General features: G+C 38.8%; 4 protein-coding genes across 8 annotated transcripts in view; 2 read left to right on the forward strand and 2 right to left on the reverse strand.

Annotated features, from left to right (window-relative positions):
- Positions 1-515: 515 nt before the first annotated feature.
- rab9a (RAB9A, member RAS oncogene family) lies at positions 516-2,889 on the forward strand. Its single transcript, XM_031738578.2, has 3 exons — positions 516-681; positions 1,021-1,141; positions 1,270-2,889. The coding sequence occupies exon 3, from the start codon at positions 1,311-1,313 to the stop codon at positions 1,917-1,919; it is 609 nt and encodes a 202-aa protein (XP_031594438.1). The 5' UTR covers positions 516-681; positions 1,021-1,141; positions 1,270-1,310; the 3' UTR covers positions 1,920-2,889.
- Positions 2,890-3,097: 208 nt separating this feature from the next.
- On the reverse strand, positions 3,098-4,924 carry trappc2 (trafficking protein particle complex 2). 2 transcript variants are annotated; one of them, XM_031738580.2, is made up of 5 exons: positions 4,806-4,924; positions 4,443-4,579; positions 4,016-4,160; positions 3,424-3,509; positions 3,098-3,326 (listed from the first exon to the last, which is right to left on the reverse strand). In XM_031738580.2, the coding sequence occupies exons 2-5, from the start codon at positions 4,533-4,535 to the stop codon at positions 3,228-3,230; spliced, it is 423 nt and encodes a 140-aa protein (XP_031594440.1). In that variant the 5' UTR covers positions 4,536-4,579; positions 4,806-4,924; the 3' UTR covers positions 3,098-3,227. The 2 variants fall into 2 exon arrangements, with proteins under 2 accessions (XP_031594440.1, XP_039456339.1); XM_039600405.1 differs by having other exon boundaries at positions 4,443-4,546; positions 4,806-4,837.
- A 77-nt stretch (positions 4,925-5,001) lies between these two features.
- Positions 5,002-14,574, forward strand: ofd1 (OFD1 centriole and centriolar satellite protein). Of its 2 annotated transcripts, none has more exons than XM_031738576.2 (23): positions 5,002-5,106; positions 5,268-5,383; positions 6,484-6,687; positions 6,774-6,842; positions 6,940-6,967; positions 7,055-7,162; positions 7,255-7,391; positions 7,492-7,665; positions 8,050-8,156; positions 8,260-8,379; positions 8,926-8,999; positions 9,084-9,175; positions 9,346-9,535; positions 10,253-10,383; positions 10,529-10,640; positions 11,040-11,750; positions 11,947-12,103; positions 12,199-12,290; positions 13,027-13,146; positions 13,339-13,493; positions 13,615-13,785; positions 13,879-13,949; positions 14,202-14,574. In XM_031738576.2, exons 2-23 carry the CDS (start codon positions 5,288-5,290, stop codon positions 14,245-14,247), a joined length of 3,165 nt encoding a protein of 1,054 aa, XP_031594436.1. In that variant the 5' UTR covers positions 5,002-5,106; positions 5,268-5,287; the 3' UTR covers positions 14,248-14,574. The 2 variants fall into 2 exon arrangements, with proteins under 2 accessions (XP_031594436.1, XP_031594437.1); XM_031738577.2 differs by having other exon boundaries at positions 7,058-7,162; positions 14,202-14,271.
- gpm6bb (glycoprotein M6Bb) overlaps positions 14,441-20,193 on the reverse strand; it is a 30,402-nt gene continuing 24,649 nt past the window's right edge. For 2 of the 3 annotated variants that reach the window (XM_031738582.2, XM_031738581.2), the window contains exons 3-7: positions 19,607-19,763; positions 19,346-19,514; positions 18,960-19,033; positions 18,781-18,846; positions 14,441-16,529 (exon numbers count right to left, since the gene is read on the reverse strand). In XM_031738582.2, the coding sequence (XP_031594442.1) occupies positions 16,380-16,529; positions 18,781-18,846; positions 18,960-19,033; positions 19,346-19,514; positions 19,607-19,763 (616 nt within the window). In that variant the 3' untranslated portion in view covers positions 14,441-16,379. Of the gene's footprint in view, positions 16,530-16,924; positions 18,368-18,780; positions 18,847-18,959; positions 19,034-19,345; positions 19,515-19,606; positions 19,764-20,193 lie in introns of those variants that run through there. The other variant, XM_031738583.2, reaches the window with a different exon arrangement.

Below are 20,193 nucleotides of genomic sequence, written 5' to 3' on the forward strand. Positions count from 1 at the left end.
TGACAACGCTAACACAGATTAACGAGCATACAATATAATTTTTGCACCAACAAAGTTATTCCCAAAGAACTATTATCAAAAATCCGGCATATCCCAGCAGCGGGTGCAGTGTCCTTAAAAAATGCACATTTTCCTGGTAAACTATAAAGAAACGAGAGCCCTAAACACCTATTATCTACTGCAGGTTTCTACAAACTGGGTAGAAGTATTGTGTGGTAACAGATGACAGCTACATGTGGCCCTCTGTTGGTGTAGCTTAACTACTGCAAAGATGTTGCGGTTAACTAGCGTAAAATAAAGCGATGTTACGGCTTACTAATCTCACTCAAATAAAGCAAAAACACGAATGCCTTTGAAGTCTGTGATATTTTGAACATTAAAACTGAGTCATGTGTACGCTGTGAAAAAATACTAATGTACATGTTGTATAAGTAGTGGTGGCCTGAGAGCGTACCTCGGCGCTCGTTGGTTGTTTCTTCCTGACCAGATCACATGACCCGACGTTACCAGCTTGTTAGCAGCTAGCTACGTTAGCGCCAGAGTTTACCAGGAAACGGAGAGCCCTGACGTTACCTCCAGACACGCCAAGGGAAGGAGCTGCCAAACAGATGTATTAAGAGCATTTAAGTTATCTGGTGGCTTATTATTTTTATTCAACAGCTGCCCGAATCTAACTGTGAGGTACGTGACTTGCACTCTTATCTGCATGAAAACCAGGCTAGCTGATCTGGTACCCTACATTAACCTAACTCCAGCTGTTATCTTGTTTTCCTTCTTCACGATAGCCAGCTCAGCTAACTAGCTAACTGGCCGGTAGATCCAACTTGGTGACTCTGTTATGTTACAGCACGTTAAAATATGTTTCGTATTGTGTACCATGTAACTACAAGCTAAATTTGAATACCTTTTTTGCATTTTAATGTAACGTTATCGTATGTTTGGTGGCAGAGAATACGTTATTGTAGTGTACCTGCTGTCCTGGGCCAACAGAAAAACTGAGCTCTTATCTCTGTATTACAGCTAGCTGAACGCTACCTGAATGGCCTGACTCTTCAACATTAAAGAAATGAGCATGTGACCAGGGACTGGGGTTTAACAGCACATGATCCGGACCAGTGGAGGAGCTCAAAATCAACCTAGGGTGAGAACAATATGTTTTCAATGCCACACTTCTTCTTGCTGCAACTTTTTTTTGTGTGTAATGAACCATAGTTCATAGTGGTGTACAAATACTAACAGTATCCATCACACACTCCCTCTTTCTACTAGGTAAACTATTTCAAAAGTGGTGGATTTGGGAGTAAATAGCCATGACAACAAAGACATCCTTGTTGAAAGTCATTCTGCTGGGTGACGGTGGTGTAGGAAAGAGTTCCATCATGAATCGCTACGTGACCAACAAGTTTGATGCACACCTTTTCCACACCATCGGGGTTGAGTTCCTCAACAAGGACCTGGAGGTAGATGGCCACCAAGTTACCCTCCAGATCTGGGACACAGCTGGCCAGGAGCGCTTCCGCAGCCTGAGGACTCCTTTCTATCGTGGCTCTGATTGCTGCCTGCTCACCTTCAGTGTTGATGATAACCAGAGTTTTCTGAACTTGGGCAACTGGAAGAAGGAGTTCATCTACTATGCGGATGTCAAGGAGCCGGAGAAGTTCCCGTTCGTAGTACTGGGCAACAAAGTGGATGTGACGGAGAGGCAGGTGTCTACCGAGGAGGCGCAGCAGTGGTGCAAGGAGAATGGTGACTACCCCTATTATGAGACCAGTGCCAAGGATGCCATCAATGTAGCAGTGGCCTTTGAGGAGGCAGTGCGTAGAGTGTTGGCAGTGGATGAAAGAACGGACCACCTCATCCCTACGGACACAGTCAAGCTTCACAGAAAGCCTCGCTCCACTGCCACTTGCTGTTCATAACACCCAGGAGTTATCACCAACACGAATTCACTATTAGGCCCATTATATGAGGATGTAGGTGTACAGTTCTGTAGTAACATCTTATTTAAACAAATTACGCTACTGTTATACTGTTGATGGTTTGATAATGCAAACTGTTGGGTTTGTTTGGGGGAGAAAAAAAATGAAAAAACACTAAATTAATGCTAGTGTCATTACAAATACAATTAAAAGCACTTGACTCAACACTGCCAAAGGCCATTAAGTCAGGCTTACGGGAAAAAAAACATTTTGTGTTGACCCAAGACAACTTATAGTTATAAATTAGAGTATTTTTCAAAAGGTTAAATGATTCTATTATTTTTTTTTAAATATTTGTTCAGATATGTGCAACCTGGAGAGTGCAATTACTGTAGGGTCTCTACACTCCACTCCCTAATATTGTAATGCAGAATGGTGACACGATAGTAATGAAATAACTGCAGAATTGAAATAACATATCTACCAATAAACTTATTTCTGAAAATTATGAGGTAGCTGAGGAACTACTTTGTATGACTAACAAATTGAAGCTTGTTATTAATGCACATTTAGGTCTTGTTTGTGCACATTCTGCATTGTGGATAGATTATGGCTGTGTGTTGAAAGCAATGAGGGATGAATTAATTCCCTGAAATATTAAAATAAATTTAACATGCATGGCATTTGGAATATTTATGTTTCTGGAAACTTTTGTATTTTGTAAGCTCTTTTTATCATTGGAAAAATAGATGAATCTAACTATAAGCAGAATAAATAATGGAGTAGTGACATTTTTTCATTGATGGGATTATTTAGCTAATTAATGCACTTATTTTTAAAATATATTTTCAAGTTGAAAGTCTCCCCATAGTTATTTAAAAATGTGAACCATATGTTTAAGTGTCATTTTTTCTTCTTTCAAAGTTGTACTACTGGCATGCCAAATGATGAATAAACCCCCTGAAAATTGCCTGTTATTCATGTTTTGTAGACTGGAATCCAGCTGACAAATCAATTTAATATTTCCTATGAACGTAACTGACTATGCTCTGCAGTGAGGCAACACTAATTTATAGATATTTTCTTTCTGGATATTTTTGCAATGCACATGAAATTTGAAGCCATAATGTCACACAAAGCAGCCACATCCACTCTATTAAGAAAACAAAACACACACCCACAAAGCAAAACACTATTTATACAAATCCACTTTTGTTCTGAACACATTGAAGATTTTTAAAGAAGAACAGAAACAACTGTATTAACTATATACAACATAAAGACACTTGAAATTTTTGTGTGAAGTGATTAACTCAGGAGATGCTTCTTCCCAAGGAACTGGACTTTCCTCTCAAAAGCAGTTGAGCGGATGGGCGCGTTGATTTCATAGAATGGATTCATTGCAAACTGAAAGACAGATCAGGATAAGATTAAATGCTAAAAGCAAAATATACCAAATGTCACATCATGCTAAGATACTCTTATCACCTGGATAACGACTTACCTTGATGTATAAATCATAGACGTCGTTAAAAAAGTTTTTGATTCCATCTTCTTGTCGCACGTCGTGCAGCATGATGAATCTTATATGTGTTGCAAATAGTTAAAGAAAATAAAGACATGCTCATACACTGAATCTGTCCGGAAATAATGATAACAAACTCACTAAGTCCCAAAATAATCACACTGGTGGCCCTCATTTCCATCTTTATATCACATGTTAGATCATAGCTTTAAATCTCAATGATTTAAATGAAAATGAACATGTTTTTTAAGATGTAGATTAATAGAAGATTCAAAACTTGTGCTTGATTTTGGTTATTCAGCTTGCTGTTTCAATTACAAATACTGTGTATAAACTACACCACTGAAATTAGATTATTTAACAAACTTACCCCTTTCATAAGTGTACAGCACTTTGTTTTCAGCTGGGAGTTGTCTGAAGGTGCTATATAAGTAAATTGCTTGCTCGCTTGCTATCAGTCTAAAAACAGTAATATCTTAATTAATGCTGAGCAAAGAAAAAATGTGTTTTCATCGGGCAACACTCACAGCATCAGGAAATAATTATCACATGAAACAGAACAAAAGGATATGTCCTGCAGTGACAAATGCAGAAACAAACCACTCGTTGAATTTGTCCACAGTTTTCAAGTACATATTGTTGGACAGCCACATATTTTCATCCACCAAATCCAGGGCTGCATGTGCAATGAACTGATTTAGGTGACGATGATCATCCTGTAAGTATGATGTAAGTAAGAACAGTTGTTTCATGATTTAATAAAAGGGGAGCAATTATTTTTTCCACACAGGGCCAGGTGGGTTTGATTAACTCTCTTTTTTCCCTTTAATAAACAAATTAATCGTTTAAAAACTGCATTTTGAATTTACTCAGATTACCTTTGTCTAACATTGAAACCTGTTTGATTATTTGAAATATGTAAGTGTGTCAAATACACAAATAGAGACAAATACTGCGCTGTAGCTCAGTAATTGAGTTATTAAATTAAGCGAGGTTACCTTTGATTCGGGCTTCCCAGCTGGCAGGAATTCCATCTCAAACACAGGATTGTCATGATGACCAACCATGACAAAGTAAAAGCTTCCAGACATCGTCTTCTCCTCTTAGCAAAGATAAACTGATCTGAAATTAATCCCTCCACAACGAAATAAGCAAACTTATAAGTAGCAAATAGTGACAGCTTAACCTAAAATGACTATAAACCCTCTGTATAGCAAGCTAGCACTAACCGCGGAGCTCCACGGATGCTTAAAGAAACTACATGCCTATTGTAAGACCAAGATAAGCATTATATGAATAGAAACAATAGAAAGGTATGTCATATATCTGTTTTTAAAGGAATAAAACCGGCGTTTGTTTACCTGTTAGTTGCGTTTCCTGGATCGCAAGAACAGCAGTCGCAAAATGATGACACAATAAAGTAGCGAAACTTTTTTGTACTAAATCTTTTAAATGATAATTATTTTCTACTGCACTTTTAGAAACAACGCTATATGAAACACTGAATGCATATAATTCAATTATAATAAATACGTTTTTGGTTTTTCGTAGTGACGTCATAATTGTGCGCATGCACGGAACCAAGCTATTCCGTTGACGGTGGATTTAAATGTTTCAAGAACAAGAAAAGAGACGCGAAGACGGTTTGTGGTCGCCAGGCAGGTGAGTAGTTTCTTCTTAAGATACACATGGTGCACATGTTGCGAAGAGAGAGAAATAAAATTCTGATAACAGCCAATAATACTTGGGAATGTTTTTGAAAGCGAAGGTTTTTATTCTCGCGCTCGTCGTCCAATTGTCTGCTTCTGTTTGTCTTATGTCAGGTCTCGCAAAGATCCCAGCTATGTCCTCCTCTAAGGAAGATGCGTTATCCCCTGATGAGCTGAGGAAAAGACTCTATCAGACTTTTAAAAGTAAAGGAGTTCTTGATACACTCAAGGTAATGTTAATAACGTTGCTGTTATTATTATAGATTGCTGTGAAAAAGTATTTGCCCCTTCTCGATTTCTTTCACATCACCATGGAGGACTTATAGTGCACTCTTCTTTGCACAATTGTTTAAATTCATCCACATTGGAAGGTTTTTGAGCATTTATGGACTGTCATGTCAAAGCAATTAGAATTTAACATTCATCTGGCATTATTTTGAGGCATCCAGAGGTGGACTTCCTGGCATGTTTCTCATCATCGTCCTGCTGCATAACCCAGGTGTGCTTGAACTTCAGGGCATAAACTGATGGCCAGACATTTTCCTTCAGGACTTTCTAGACCATTACACTACCACCATGTCTGTTGGTACGATGTTCTTTTTATGAAATCGTGTGTAAGTTTTAAGCCAGATGTAATGGGACTCAAACCTTCCAAAACGTGAAACTTTCGTCTCATTAGTCCACTTTCTCCAAAAGTCTTGGGGATCATCAATATGTTTCTTGGCAAATGTGAGCTGAGCCTTTGTGTTCTTTTTGCTTAGCAGTGGTTTTCTCCTTGGAACTCTCCCACGGATTACATTTTTGCCCAGTCGCTTTTTTATTTTTGAATCATAAACGCTGACCCTAAACTGAGACAAGTTGCCTACAGTTTTTTTTGTTGTTGTTGTTGTTTTTTGTTTTTTTGTATAAATGCTGTTATGCTGGCTTCTTTTGTGACGTCTTGAATGACTTGTCAGTTTGCTTTTACAGTAATTCTGGTAGGCTGGACATTTTTTACACTTTTTATAGCTCTAACAAATGGATAGTGAGACTGGTTTTAGTAGTGGTGATGTAACTCTTTCCGCACTGATAGCCTGTTGTATGATATGTTGCTTTTTGAGATCTTTTAGCTTACATCACTTTGTGAGACAGTTTCTGTTTGAGTGATTACTTGATTCAACAGGTCTGCCAGTAATCAGCCAGGGTGTGGATAGTGAAATTGAGCTCAACTTTACAAAAAAAGGTGGTAAATCACAGTTAATCAAAGGGGCCAAATACTTTTTCACAGCACTGTAGCAATGCCCAGTGTTTGGTCTTCATCCTTCTCTTTGACTATTCGGATCTTATTTAGGCACAGCTGCGAAATCAGCTCATCCAGGAGTTAAAATACCCAGCTTTGGCTGGCCAAGAACCAGTTCCCAGGCCAGCACATGTGAAACATGAACCCATATTAGTTTCAGCCTGTAACAGCATAGTGGCAGATCATCTCCAGAACTCAGGGTATGAATACACACTTTCTGTGTTCTATCCTGAAAGCGGATTATCTAAAGACAAGGTGTGTATGACTTTTTTATGTACATGTAGCTTGAGGTGTCAACAAGATGGAGATGAAGATCTCTGGTCTCTGATCCACTTTTACAGGTTTTTACAAAAGAAGACCTCCTTCAGCTTCTTAAAATACGCCCTGAATCAAACCTTTACAAGTCATTGGTAATTATAATTATTTTGAACCTAGATCATCTTTTTGATATAAGTATTAAGACATAGTGTAATTACTAATAACAACGCTATTATTATTTTCTTACAGTCTTCAAATAAAGAAAAACATGATAGGGGTATGTACAGTGTCCTGTTCCTTCTACTTCTAATAAAACTGCTTTTGTTCCAGAGTCTCTCCTGTGATTTATTATGTCTTTATTTAGCAGGGTTCCTGATCAGCCTTCTAACACAGCTTACAGATCATTATACTCGGAACCTGTGCCATGATGCCGACACTCAGACAAGTTTATCGAGTTATGGGGAGTCTCTTGGTATGAACTGATGTCTGACGGTGACTGGCCTTTTATATTCATGCCCTCCAACAAAGAGTTTTAACGTGTTCTCCCTCTCTTTCCATTCACAGTAGAGAAGATGAAAACAATAGATCGGGAATACGAGGGTTTGGGGTACAATGAGGACAAAGTGTTTCCATTACAGTCAAAACTGTCTGCGTATAGAAAAGACATTGAAGTGCAGATGGAAACAGAAATGAACTTAAAGGTGCACACTCGTAACAAACATGGTTTATTTGGTCACAGAGTTTTCCTCCAGGTTGAGTCGCCTCAATGTTGTCGTTTTTTTGCTTCATCTTCTTTTGTAGATACAACATTTTAAAGAAGTTGAAATTGCCAAGGTGAGGTTGGAAGAAAAATCCAAATTTCATAAAGAATTTGAAAGGCTGAAGCAGGAGCTGGAGAGGACTTATGAAATGAAGACAAAGGCCTTGATGGAGCGAGAGAAAAATGCCATTGATCGGTTGCAAAAACAGCAAGAGGTAAATGGCTGTTACAATGAGCCGCTCTTTTTCTAATATAAACCTTGAACATGTAATGTAAGATTTCAAAAGTCTGACACCCAGATTAATATTTTACTAACAATATCACCTTAAAGTTCTGGTGTCAGTTTGAAGAGTCTCGCCTTCTTACCTAACTTTCTTTTACTGGCTATCACTTGATCTTTTTAAATTGTTCTCAGTCCTCAAACCTTGCTGCTCATTTCCTGAGCTGTATGTATGATTTGGCATCATGCTTCTGTATCCCACTGCAGTTTGATTGTGGGTGGTTCTGAGCATTACAGTTTACATTCAAATCATTTCCCCTTAAATTTAAGATAGACTAATTATCTCTTATTCTCCTATTTCCACTTCGCTTCTCTATAGATTGAAGAAAAGAACTTATACATTGAGAGACAGTCAGTGCTGAAGGAAATTGAAACACTACGTAGCAGAGAAAATGAGCTGAGGATGAGAACAGAAGCCTTTGAAAAGTAAGACTTTTTTATGACTATTTATCTGAGTGAAATGATGCTGCACTCTTCCATTGTGGCCACAGGTTCACAGTTATTGCTGGGTTTTTTTGTATGGTAATAGGACTTGTCAAATTCATGAGGAGAAGATCAAGACAGCTGAAGAGCTGCTGAGGAGGAGAGAACTGGCTGTGAAAACCATGGAGGACACATATGACCAGAGGCTGAAGAATGAACTTTCCAGGTACTTATTTTTGTTGAATGGCTTGCTTGTAAATAGAATAGAATGTCCCTTTATTGTCACTGAGCATTCACAATGAAAGTATATATTGATCTGTGTATATATATTATGTTTTAGCTTATATCACTCTATGTCAGTACTGTATGTATACTATACAGTATACATTATCATCATTATCTGTGACATAAAAATCAATACAGTAATGCTGTTGGTGAATTTCAAATATTTTCCTGCTAAATAAATAGCAGTAAATATATCTCCAATGACACTGATGAGTTAATTAATGTACCAACCTTTATTTAACTTAAGTGATTTTCTTTTTATCAAAAGAATATAGCTATCAGCAGTAACATCAATTAATAGAGTAACATACAAAAGAGGACTTTATCATGTATTTGACAGAGGACAACATTGCTGTTGCAAATCTCTAGTTGATCACTGGGTCAAGTATTTGCTTTGTGTAATGTAGAAAGAAAAACGAGTCACTTTGTCTTGTACTGTTTTAGTTTTAGACCTGTTTTTAAATGGCTCATCTTGTCTTAAAATCAGGTATCAGCTTGAGCTAAAGGAGGACTACATCAAGAGAACAGAAAAGCTCACAGAAAGTGAGAACAGAAACAAAGGCAAGTATGTCAGTCAGTGCAGGATTTATGACCAATTTTCTGTTGCCTGTGTTTTCTCTAATTTTACATCTTTGTATTTTTCAGTGGAAACTGTCCGTATCCAAAAGGAGTCAGCTGCAATTAATGCCAAATTGGAGGACCACAGTAGAACGTGCTCAGAGCTGAAGCGGCTGCAGGTAAAGACCCAAATCCATCCATCCTTGTTAACTTCACCCTTTTCAGTGGACGTGAGGCAAAATGATAAATAATTATATTAGCATTCAGTTTAATTCTGTGATAAATGCATGCCATCCAGTGCGATTCGGTTCCCGTGCTTTTAATATCCCTCGCGGGCTTGTTTTTCCAGATCGAGTTAGACACAGCACAGCAGCAGATTTCTCTGCTGACTCAACAGAAGGAGCTGTTAAGGGAAAGAATGGAGAGCATGAGTGACTACCCCCACTTAACAAAAGAGAAAGCAGAGCTGCAGGGGCAGCTGCAGCTGCTAAAGAAACAGCTGGAGGAGGCCCAAGAGGAGAAACGGCTTCTTCATGCAGGTAGACAGTGGCGGTTGCTCTCGAGTGTCTACCAGCAGAGTGTCCCTATTCAGTTTAAAAACATGAAAAACACAATCAGGCATACTCCGTTTATAATAATGCACATCTGATTATCTTATAGCCTGGGAACATATAAACAGATTTATTATGTCTAAAATGCAATCCTAGTTTTGTTAAGTCTGAATATTTGCAGTCTTTGCCATAAGCAAGGTTCTTGAAGTTCAGTAAGTTCACTTGAGTATAGGCTCATTGTGAACTATGTAAGGTGCAGTGTACTGTGAAGCATTTTTGGTAGTCTTATCCCACTGCCTCTGACTGAGCTGTCTTCTTGAATGTGTCTTGCCTGCCAAAATGGGGCCTCTGTGTCTTGTTTGTAGCTTTGCAGACAGCCAATGAGGAAAGGGGGATGAGTGAATGGGAGCAGAGACAGAGGTCCTTTTACCCATGGCAAAGAAAATCTTACCTCTCTCTGAGGCTTACAGTATTCATCTTGTCTAAAGATGGGGCAAAGGAGCAGTGGGCCTCTCTCCTCAATGCTAACAAAAGGCAGTGACATGATAATGGGCCCCATGTGCTGTAAGGTCATGCTGGTCAAGAACTGCTCTGTACAAAACCAGATGCTTTTTCATCCGACAGTTTTCCCACTGAAGACGAATGCATTGGGGAAAATGAGCTGTACTTTATGTTATGTTTTAAGTCTTATATATCCTGTCTCAGATTTGAGCAAACCATCCAAAGAGCAACTGGCCTTGCAGTTGGAGCTTCAGAGGCTACAGAGTGCTCGCAGATTGGATGCGGAAGAATTTGACAACCAGAAACAGGTGCTGCAGGCACAGCTCCAGAGTGAGGTCAGCTACATCACAGCTCCTTGCTGTGGGAAACAATTTTTTCTTCACCTTGCAGAATTTGTTGTGTTCGCAGTATGCCCTCAAATCTCTGGTTATCAAAAAATATACATGTCATTCACTTTTGTGTCCATTTTTTTTTCTGCAGATGGAGCAATGTGCCCAGTTCAAAGCTCAGCTGATAGAGTGTAAAGAGAAATCCCAGTGGATGGCTAACCATGTTGAGGACATTAAAATGCAGCTTCACCAAACTCAGCAAGGTACACTTTGATGTGGCATGCATGTTAATGTGACTAGTCACATCAGATGGACTTGAAATGTACAGTTGGCTTTATTTTTGTTTTTCAAAAGCAGGTTTTCTTTCTTATCTGGCTCATACAGTTCTGTACACAGTTACACATTACACATATTGATTCATCGTTTTATTTGTATTTTTGATGTTCTTATAGAAACTTGAGTAAAAGCAAGAAAGAAATCAACGCTACAGTATTAACAGCTGGATTTTTGGTGTAGCCCCATGTAATTATTTCTAATTAGCTTTTTTTTTTTTTTCTCTCTGATCTTTCATGGTGGATGGTATTCTGTAGTACTACTCAACCTTCATCTTGTTTGCTTTTCCCCTTTCTCTTCCTTTTGTGTGACTCATGTAATCCTGGCAGCTCTTGAAAATGAAGTGCTGCGTAATCCCAAACCATCTCTTGTTGATCGCTCTGTACTAGAGCTCGGCGCTGACAAGCTGGTTCCTCCTGACATCTATGTGGACAGAACTCTGCTGAGGGCCAGGGTGGGATATGATGTTTGTGAAATAGATGGCAATCTGGGAGGACACAAATCGCCTTGGAGTGATGTACCAGATTCTGACTTGGAGTTGGTAGCTGAAGCCAAGGCTCGGATCAAGGAGCTGCAGAAGGAGGCTGAGACTTTAGAGGAAGCTTACAGGAACTACCAGCAGAGGGCAGTGCGCTCCACCATCTCACACATGCTTCCCCCAAGACCTCTTTCCCCACAACAACCACATCCTTCTCATTCCCCTGACTCTCCTCTTAGAAAACATGACCCTCTCCGTTCACACACTCACTTAGCCAACAAACCAAAGATCTCACACAGACCACTGTCTCCTCAGTCTGTCCAATCCCCCTCCAATGGCACCAGAAAGACTTTACCAGCTGCACAATCAAGAGTTACCTTCTCAGAAGATCATAACCAGCAACAGGCCACATGTTTTGTTGACCACAGTCTCTATTCACTGACTGAGCCTTTGTTCCTAAAAAATGGAAACGCTCCAGATGAAAGCTTGGCTCTATCCAAGCACCCATCCTCTACAACACAATCTTCCTTCAAGAATAATCGTCAAAGAGAAGTTATAGAAGGTAACATATCAAAAAATTGAAAAATGATTTATGTTCTCAGTGTTTGTATGCTGCACACATGCATGTAAACTGTATATTTTCTATGAAAAGTATTTGAAAATTCAGATCAGTCTGTCCAGATCTTTACACATCAGTCTCTGAGCACATGTTTCTACCTCAGCTGTGTTTTTTAATATTAAGTCCTTCCTCCTGTTAGGGCCAGTCGCGTCTGTAGTCACGCTTCCACAGCTGTCGTCTGACAGACAGCTCTCTCCTGCCCTCCGCAATGAGGTGGTGACCTCAGAGGACTTGTCCTCCGAGCTCAGTCCACCTCGCAGTCCTCAGCTCAGGAGCACAGCACGCGACCACTCCAGGTACCATCTGGCATCACTTTCAAGGACAGTGTTTCGTATACATTTTATGATGAGACAGTGAATACCAATGCTTATGTTGCCACTGTGTCCTTCAGTCCACCAAAGCTACAGCAAGTCTTCTCCAGCTCAGAGTCTTCCCCACAGCCTGAGAAGATAAGCCTCGAAGATCTCACTGGAGGATTATCAGGTACTCAGTGTTGTTCACTGTTGTTTGTTGTTTAGTATTTTCCCCTTATTGTTTAAAGTAAAGCATAATCAAATAGAATGTGGTCATGTATTTCTGAAGCCATTGTTTGCAGTGTACGTGACTCATACAACAGACTTTGAGCTTCAGCAGTCTGGTCGCTTCATTGCTGTTGAGAAAGAGGTTCTGGGCCATAAATTGTGATCAAAGGGGAACTTTTAAACTGTTAGAACATAAAGTTCTTTTATAGTACTGCTTCATGCTGTTTGACTATCTACAAGACATTGAGTGGAGATGACAAGTTCCCTGGGGATCTATTGTAGAAGTACAGCTCTCCTCTTAAACTGGAAAATCTTCACTGGATCCCAGGATAAACACTCATAGTTTATATGCTGTTTATTTTAATTCCATGACTGCTGTGCACGATGCGAGTGCTGAAAAGTGTGCTGTGTGATTAATTTGTGTTTGCTCCATCTGTCACTAGAATATATTTCTAGAAAATGATTAACTATATGTTGATAGCGTTTAATCACTAATGTAACAAAATGTGTAATGTATCCAGTATGGAGGCCTAGAATTTTTGGATGGCTGTTTTTTAATGAGTGTGTGACTGGCCTTTCAGTGGCCCTGCACAATGGTGAAGATGAAGGACCGCTGATTATGTATTCTGTGCTGGTGCTCTGGCCCTGTTGCATTATGGTGGAGCATAAAAGATCTCTTTGTGCATGTCTCCCTCCAGAGCCCGGCCACATTCCAGAGCTTCTCCTGGACACTGCTGTCCCTCTCTCCGAGGAGGCCCCTGCTGCCCCCCACCCACAAGACCTCCCAAAAGACCTAATAGACTCACAGGGCCAAACGGGTGAGTCTTAGTACTCCCATCAACGATTCATAATCTTGCTTGACTTCAAATGACAATACAAGCCTTTTTTCTATTGTACATCATAAGTCAAACTGTAAAAATCAGTTGGCTCATTTTGCCGCCAATTTTCAGTAAATTGCTTTTTAAACCCAAAGGGTCAAATTGACAAAGGATGACTCATGTCATTTCTAGAAGTCCCACAAAGTTTGGGTGAATCTGAAAAGGAAGAAAATGAAGAACAAAGGTGGGAAAGAGAGCGGAAAGAAAGAGAAGAAAAAAGACAAAGGGAGCAAGAAGAAGCCAGAGAGAGAGAGCTGCAAGAACTTGAGCGACTAGAGAAAGAGATGGTAATGATTATCTTAGACCCAGTCCCTGCAGAAATCCTCTTTATAAGCTAAACTATCTAAACTTCTCATAAAAGGCAAACTTAAATGAATGTTTAATGTGATAACATCCCATTCTAATCAGCTTTTGCAAGAGGTGGAAAATCCAAAACAGGAAGAAGAAGAAGAAACTGGGGTTAAGAAAGGAGTAAATGAAGAAATCAGTGGAGAGAAAGATAATGAGTCTAAAAGTGAAAATCCACTGGACAAATACATGAAGATGGTCTTGGAAGCAAGAGAGAAGCAACATGCACAGGTGAGTTGCATGCATGTTTGTCTGAGGCTTCTGTACAAATTAAACAGGAGACGTGTTGCAGACTGGAGTTCTTTGGGATTGTTTTTTCTACAGAGCTCTCAGAGAGATGAGGCAGAATATTTAAGCCCAGAGGCCAAGAGTTTGTCTGAGGATAAAGAAGACAGGTAAATTAAAACTGTTGACTAGACAAACTATTTCCGCTTTCTAATTCAAAAGCTGTCCAGGACTTTAATACATACATAAGCCTCTTTCAATAACATTTAATTGCTTTTGTGGTTTATCATGTTCCTACTTTAAACTTGGTTTGCTTTTGGTTGTTCTGGATTCATGTTGTTAATTTTAAACTGTTTTACTTTTTTTTTTTTTTTTCCCCCTGTCCCTCGAGGCTTTCACTAATAAACTCAATTTTGTCTCAGCATTGCAGCATATTCACACAAGGATGAAGATGATGATTTTTGGTGAGCTGACCATCAGTTTGTGACATCATAATCTGAAGTGTATAAACCTCTTCTTGTTGATATTTCAAGAACTTGCTTATCAGTTCTACGTGTTTTCTTTTTTGTATGAAATTCAGATAAATGCATTTTTTTTATTAAAATCTGTATACCAATAAATTCTATCATGCAAAGAACAGAAGCACCACAATTGGAAGAACTTTTTTTTTTAAAAACATTTTTATTTATTTTCATAAAAACAGTCAACAGGCCGGTGAAGTTGTTTCATAAAGGGGTTTCCAGTCAGACAGGATGGTTTGGGGGGTTTTTTGTGTGGTTTTTTTTTTTTTTCTTTTACCCGATTATTGTCCTCCTGGGGGATTGATAGATAGCCTTGTATTTACTTTTTTTTGGTTCATTCAACAGGAAACACAACATACAAAGACAAGATGTGACGTACATTAGCTTCATGTACATCTGTCATCTATCCGCTCGACCACTGCACGCCTATTGCCAGTCCTACATAAAGCACTGTAGGGTCTGTACCACTGTATCAAACAGATACCTTTTAACACTGGCATTCATATTTTGGCTGAATTTACCATTTATAATTTTATACAACTGTTTAAAGGACTGTTGTTGTGGCTAAATGTTACTTGACAGTTGGAAAGTTAAGTATCAGTTAATAATAAGGAAGCCCTTGACATTCATAGAAAATACAGGCATACTATCAGGCGACAAAACAATAAAGTATACTTATCAAGTGATTAAAAGAACCTAAAAAAGATCTATAACTAATGTGCTACATAGCTTTATATTCTGTTAGAAAAACAGGAAATGGGCAAACACTGCCTACTACTGATGTCAGTATGCATAACTGTACATCACAGGTCACCACAGAAGTGGTCGTCTTTATACAACAAAGTAACATCTCAAATTATCCCTGTAACTCAGCTAATAAAGATTACAAGTTGTTATTTTAACATTATGAAAATTGCACATTAATATACAATTACAGAAAATTATGAAAAAAGGTAAGAAGAAAAGAAAAATTGTGACCTGTAATAAATTTAACTGAACTTCTTCAGTTCTGTTTTCAAATAATTATGCTTATTAATAGGATTTCCTTTAAATCTAGTCATTTTTGATCATATTTTACATGTTGCAAATAATCACTGCTATATTATTAGCCATCAGAACTCTTCATTGGCAAGTACTGACGTTTTTGTTTTTTCCTCCCATGTGCCTAAATGAATACATACAGGTCAGTTTTTCCTTGTAGCATTATCCAAAATCTATAGTACTGTGAATCAATTGAACTGTTGTGCATTTATGGGGGTGTAGCTACACAAATCTATCTACTATGTCTTTGAGACATCTTTTTACAACTGCAGTTGGTTTCTTTTAAGCCTTGCAATGGGGAATTGTTTGTCCATAGGCTCTAGTGCTCACCTGAGGTAGAGGTAATGTAGGCCATGACTTAAGTAGCTGTACAAGAAAAATCCATAACTAATGAACAACATTCAGACAATCACCAACTGAGATGGAAATGCAAGTAAATTCATAATCATCAAGGATTATAGATTTATAGTGCATGTATTACCAACTATTTTATAAAAGAATCTGGTGCAACATTTTACTTTCCCTAAAAAGGTCAGTATAGTGTGACACACAACTCAGACTGGATGTAAGGCCGTTCATTTGTATAATACATCTGCAAAACAGAACAAAAACCAAAATGTGTCATCTTCCTTAGCTGAAAACTAAAGAAGGATCGAGCAAGACTGAAATACTGTGGTGTGCTGTGTAGGAATAGTGCAATGTCACAAGCTTCACCAGCAAAAAGAAAAAACAACAACAAAGGTTATAAAAACACACGAACATCAGAACTCAGATGACTCTTCCCTACAGAAAATGAAAAATAAAAATCAGCATGAATGAAACTTCACAGAGCAGTTGTGAAACAATTAGTGCAGAAAGCAACACTGATGCATTAGTCTGTTAGGAGCCTGGTTAGTACTGCACAGTGTCAGTTGGCATGTTATTTTAGCTGAGAGTTGCCTTGGTCCAGAGGGCCCACAGTGGTTGGCCACAGTGTCTGTTAATGTAAGTATATGTGCTTATGTGTGCGTGCGTGTGGATTGTAAGCTTGAAATATCCTTATGTGTAGGAATTGAGGCATTCCTTTGAGCGTGAGGTGATGTCCTGCAGCTCCCGCTCTTCCTTCATTTTGATGTCTTGGTAGGCATGCATATGACTGGCATCCTTAAGGTAGGCCCAGTTTGCTGAGAGAATCATGAGGAAGTGGATCTGGAAGAGAAGGGTGAGGTGGATGGCCGGTGAGCATGTCAAAGATGCAAAGCAAGCTACAGGAGTCAGAGCTACAGTACGTACATTACGGACACGAACGTAAAGTTATGCTTTTTTTTTTTTTTTTTTAAAAAAGGACACTGCGGAAAAAGAAATGTTACGGGTATTGTAACAGTGCTGTTACAATCATTACTAATACTCGGCGTTATTACCTCACTACACACACTACTACAGAAATGACACTTAAAAGATGAGGTGATGAGTGGAGGAAGATAGTGAGAGGTTGCACATGCAAAATGAGCAGAGCTGTAAAAGCTTAGGTTAGTGCAAAGCACAAGATTCTGAAACTTGCAAATCTGAGCTGTAGGATATATAATAAATAGACCAGGTGGGGATTCTTTTTGTAAACAAAGATTGTTTATTTTATAAAGAAAGTAAAAGCTACAGTCTTGGAAAAACTTAGGAGAAATTTAAATATATGAAATATGGAGTATAAGTAACTATAAACAGATCAAAGTATCTGAAAATTGTAAGCATGCAGGCTCAGTGTTAAGATAAAAACAAATGGCTCTTTAATGGCACTTTGAGAAAGAATAAAGGAAAATGTATGAAACAAAACACCAACTTCGTAGCTGAGGCAATATCAGGATCAGCTCTCATAGAAAAAAAATACAATTACTGTACTCTAAAATAGGATCATTTCTCTTTTTTTTCCTTTTTATAAAATACATGGAATTAATCAGAGTCGTAGGGCCTCATGCAGAATTATACGCACGGTACTGGCCTAACCCTTCATTTGTGCTACTTTCGATATGTGCAGTTACTTCGAAATCTACAATACACAGCTGGTTGTGATAATACTCATCAGCATAACACATTGAATAAAACATTTTAGTTCAGTTTAGAATCTAACTCATGACCAAAAAAATTAATAATACTGAAGGTTTTCTGTGTTTCACACATTGGTTCTGAAAGATTTTAAGGCTAAGCAAATAAACCAAAGAAACACAAGGACAAGGCACTTTTGCCGCTGTCACAGCTCATTTTACAGATGTTTGTACTAAAATCCATCCACACCAAAATGCTAATCTGGCAATCAAAAAATATTAAGCCTGAGAACACCTTCAATATTTGTCATCAGATGCCCACGTGCCTTAGCTTCGTGTTGTACGTCGATATGAGCCGCGTGCACTCTAGTGTATTTATCAGATGTCAGAATGTCAGCTTTTTCAAAACCTGCACACTTGTTTTACAAGTGTCTCAGGAGTTGAAGCTCGCCAGCTTATTGAAGGTGAATAACTGCATTCTTAATACTGCGTGTGTGTCTTTTTTTTTTTCTTTTTAATCTAAACTTACTCATGTGGTTTGTGCAGGCCAAAACCAGCTTCACAAATTACAAATATAAATAACACTATTGTGGATTTCTAGCTGTGCACATTTCTATTAAAAAAAATTCTGGTGGTGACATATTTCAATAAGTAAGTGTAAAGGAAAGCAGAACAAACCAGTCAACTAAACACCATCATCCCACTCTGAAGACAACTCTCATCAGGTGTCCTCAGACGAGCATTATCCCTGGATACCAAATGCTAAGAGAAGTATACAGTCAGCTATTTACATGTCTTGTGATTACTAATGGAGAGATGTTGATTTTTTTCTATTCTCAGATTTTGTTGTTTTTTTAGTTCAACTGTTGTCAGTGGCAACGGTGTCTACTCAGCACAGCCTTGAATGGTGCACTGTGTTCCTAAAACGGTTTAAAACTTAGTGCAGCAGTCTTCTCGACTCTTAAACTTCAAAACAGCAAAGTTATAAGTGGTAGCCATCATGTAGATCAGCTGGTGGAAGAGAACAGAAAAGGTGGTAAGAGTACATGCCAGTGACCTCCTCGTCACTAATATTGTGACAAGTTAGTAAAGTGGCCAGTAAGTTTGCAGCAGTAAAATGTTAAAGATCATGAAGTATAATTTTATAGAATTCTAACAGTTTTTTTTAAAGTGTCATTTCTAAAAAAAGAATCCTAATCATGGCACAAAAAAGCAACTGTTCAAAATAGGGTCATGTCCATCTAAGCTGATGGTAAACGGCAAAATGAAGTTGGAGCTTTGGAAAAGACTATGTTATCATCATTGGGTTGGCTACATTAACCATATGGGAATGAGAAGAAAAGCACCGAACACATGACCTGCTAATACAAACCATGTGAAGATGGGCTAAAACGTGAGGATGGAGAGAGCGGATGGAAGCTTACCAGAGCGATGACAGTGGCTCCTGCCCCGGCGCACGCTACGATGTACAGGTGATAAGACAGGTAGAACTGAAAAAAGACAGGCAGCGTTAACAGTGATTAGTCTTCAATAAACAACCCTATGTCACCCTGCTCTGCATGCCACTTCTGGGATGAATGATGTTTGCATAAACACGCCTTACCTCACTGGTGTTGCAGATGTCACCTAGCGTTGATCCACAGGCCTTGCCTGGTGTGGCATTCCACGGGATAATTCCTGTTGTCATAAAATTAAAAAGCACCTTTATACCTGCAACCGTAGTATCCTTGTCTCATGCAAATCATGATCAAACCTAAGAAACACAGCACCGAGCTGCAAATGTTACAAATATCCTGTTAACTTTTCCTTGTAAATAATCGGATAAATGAACCTTTCAGGACCTCTTTAATGATAATGAGGCCCCACACAGACCTGATTTGCTTATAAGGAGTAACAGTGGTGTGTATAATACGGTATTGGTCTGTATACTAACAGGAAGCCATTCACTGAGTGTATTCTCAATGAAGAAAAACAGCGCTGTTCTCTCACCATACTGACGGGCATCCACGCAGATGGACTCAATGTTTGTGAAGTTGGCCATCGGAGACTTCATGGCAGCACAGGTAGACCACATGTTGTAGAAGAGGAAGACGGGCACAGCAGAGAAGCCAAACACACCGAGCCAGGCCACACCCAGGATGTATGTGAGGAACACAAACTAAAGACACAGGAATGTCACAGTGTCATTAAACCTTTTTTGAAGCGTGCTCTATTTAAAAAATAAAAAAAAGTGTGGTGGTATTTACATACCATTCCACTGATGCATCGTCCACAGATGGTGGTCTTGAACTCGCTGTGCAGTTCCTTGACTGCGCTAGTTGTATAGAAACCCTCAGCAAGCAGAATGATCCCATAGAGGAAGAAAAATGAAGCAATGCCGTAGATGATATACTGCATCAGCTGTATTCTGTTAAAGGGAATATTACGTATGAGTTTAGTTGTGCCAGTAAAGCTGCGATACGTTTCAAGACGTTGGCCAAAACTGGCCTTTACAAAAAAAAAGAAGCTAAAAATAGCTCCATACAATGCATATGCATGCATTCTCTACAGAAAAGGTTCATCTTTATTGTTGTGACTAAGACAGTTTCTCAGTGTAGACAGACGATGAGCCCAAATGTGGAGACAACAGGTGATGTGTGTCTCTGCAAATCATCTACCAAGAGACAGACTGAGGACGTCTTAAATTAAACAGTGCACTCTTAATCCACCCAAACACAAAACATATGTGCAGTCCTGTTTTATGTTATTCGTCTTTTATTGTCAGGACTAATGGACTGCATTGTAAAAAAGGGTCCATATTAGGACTGCTCTCAAGGATAAGGTAAATGTGGGAGACA

This window comes from Oreochromis aureus, linkage group 16, assembly GCF_013358895.1.
Source record: "Oreochromis aureus strain Israel breed Guangdong linkage group 16, ZZ_aureus, whole genome shotgun sequence".
Classification (NCBI taxonomy): domain Eukaryota; kingdom Metazoa; phylum Chordata; class Actinopteri; order Cichliformes; family Cichlidae; genus Oreochromis; species Oreochromis aureus.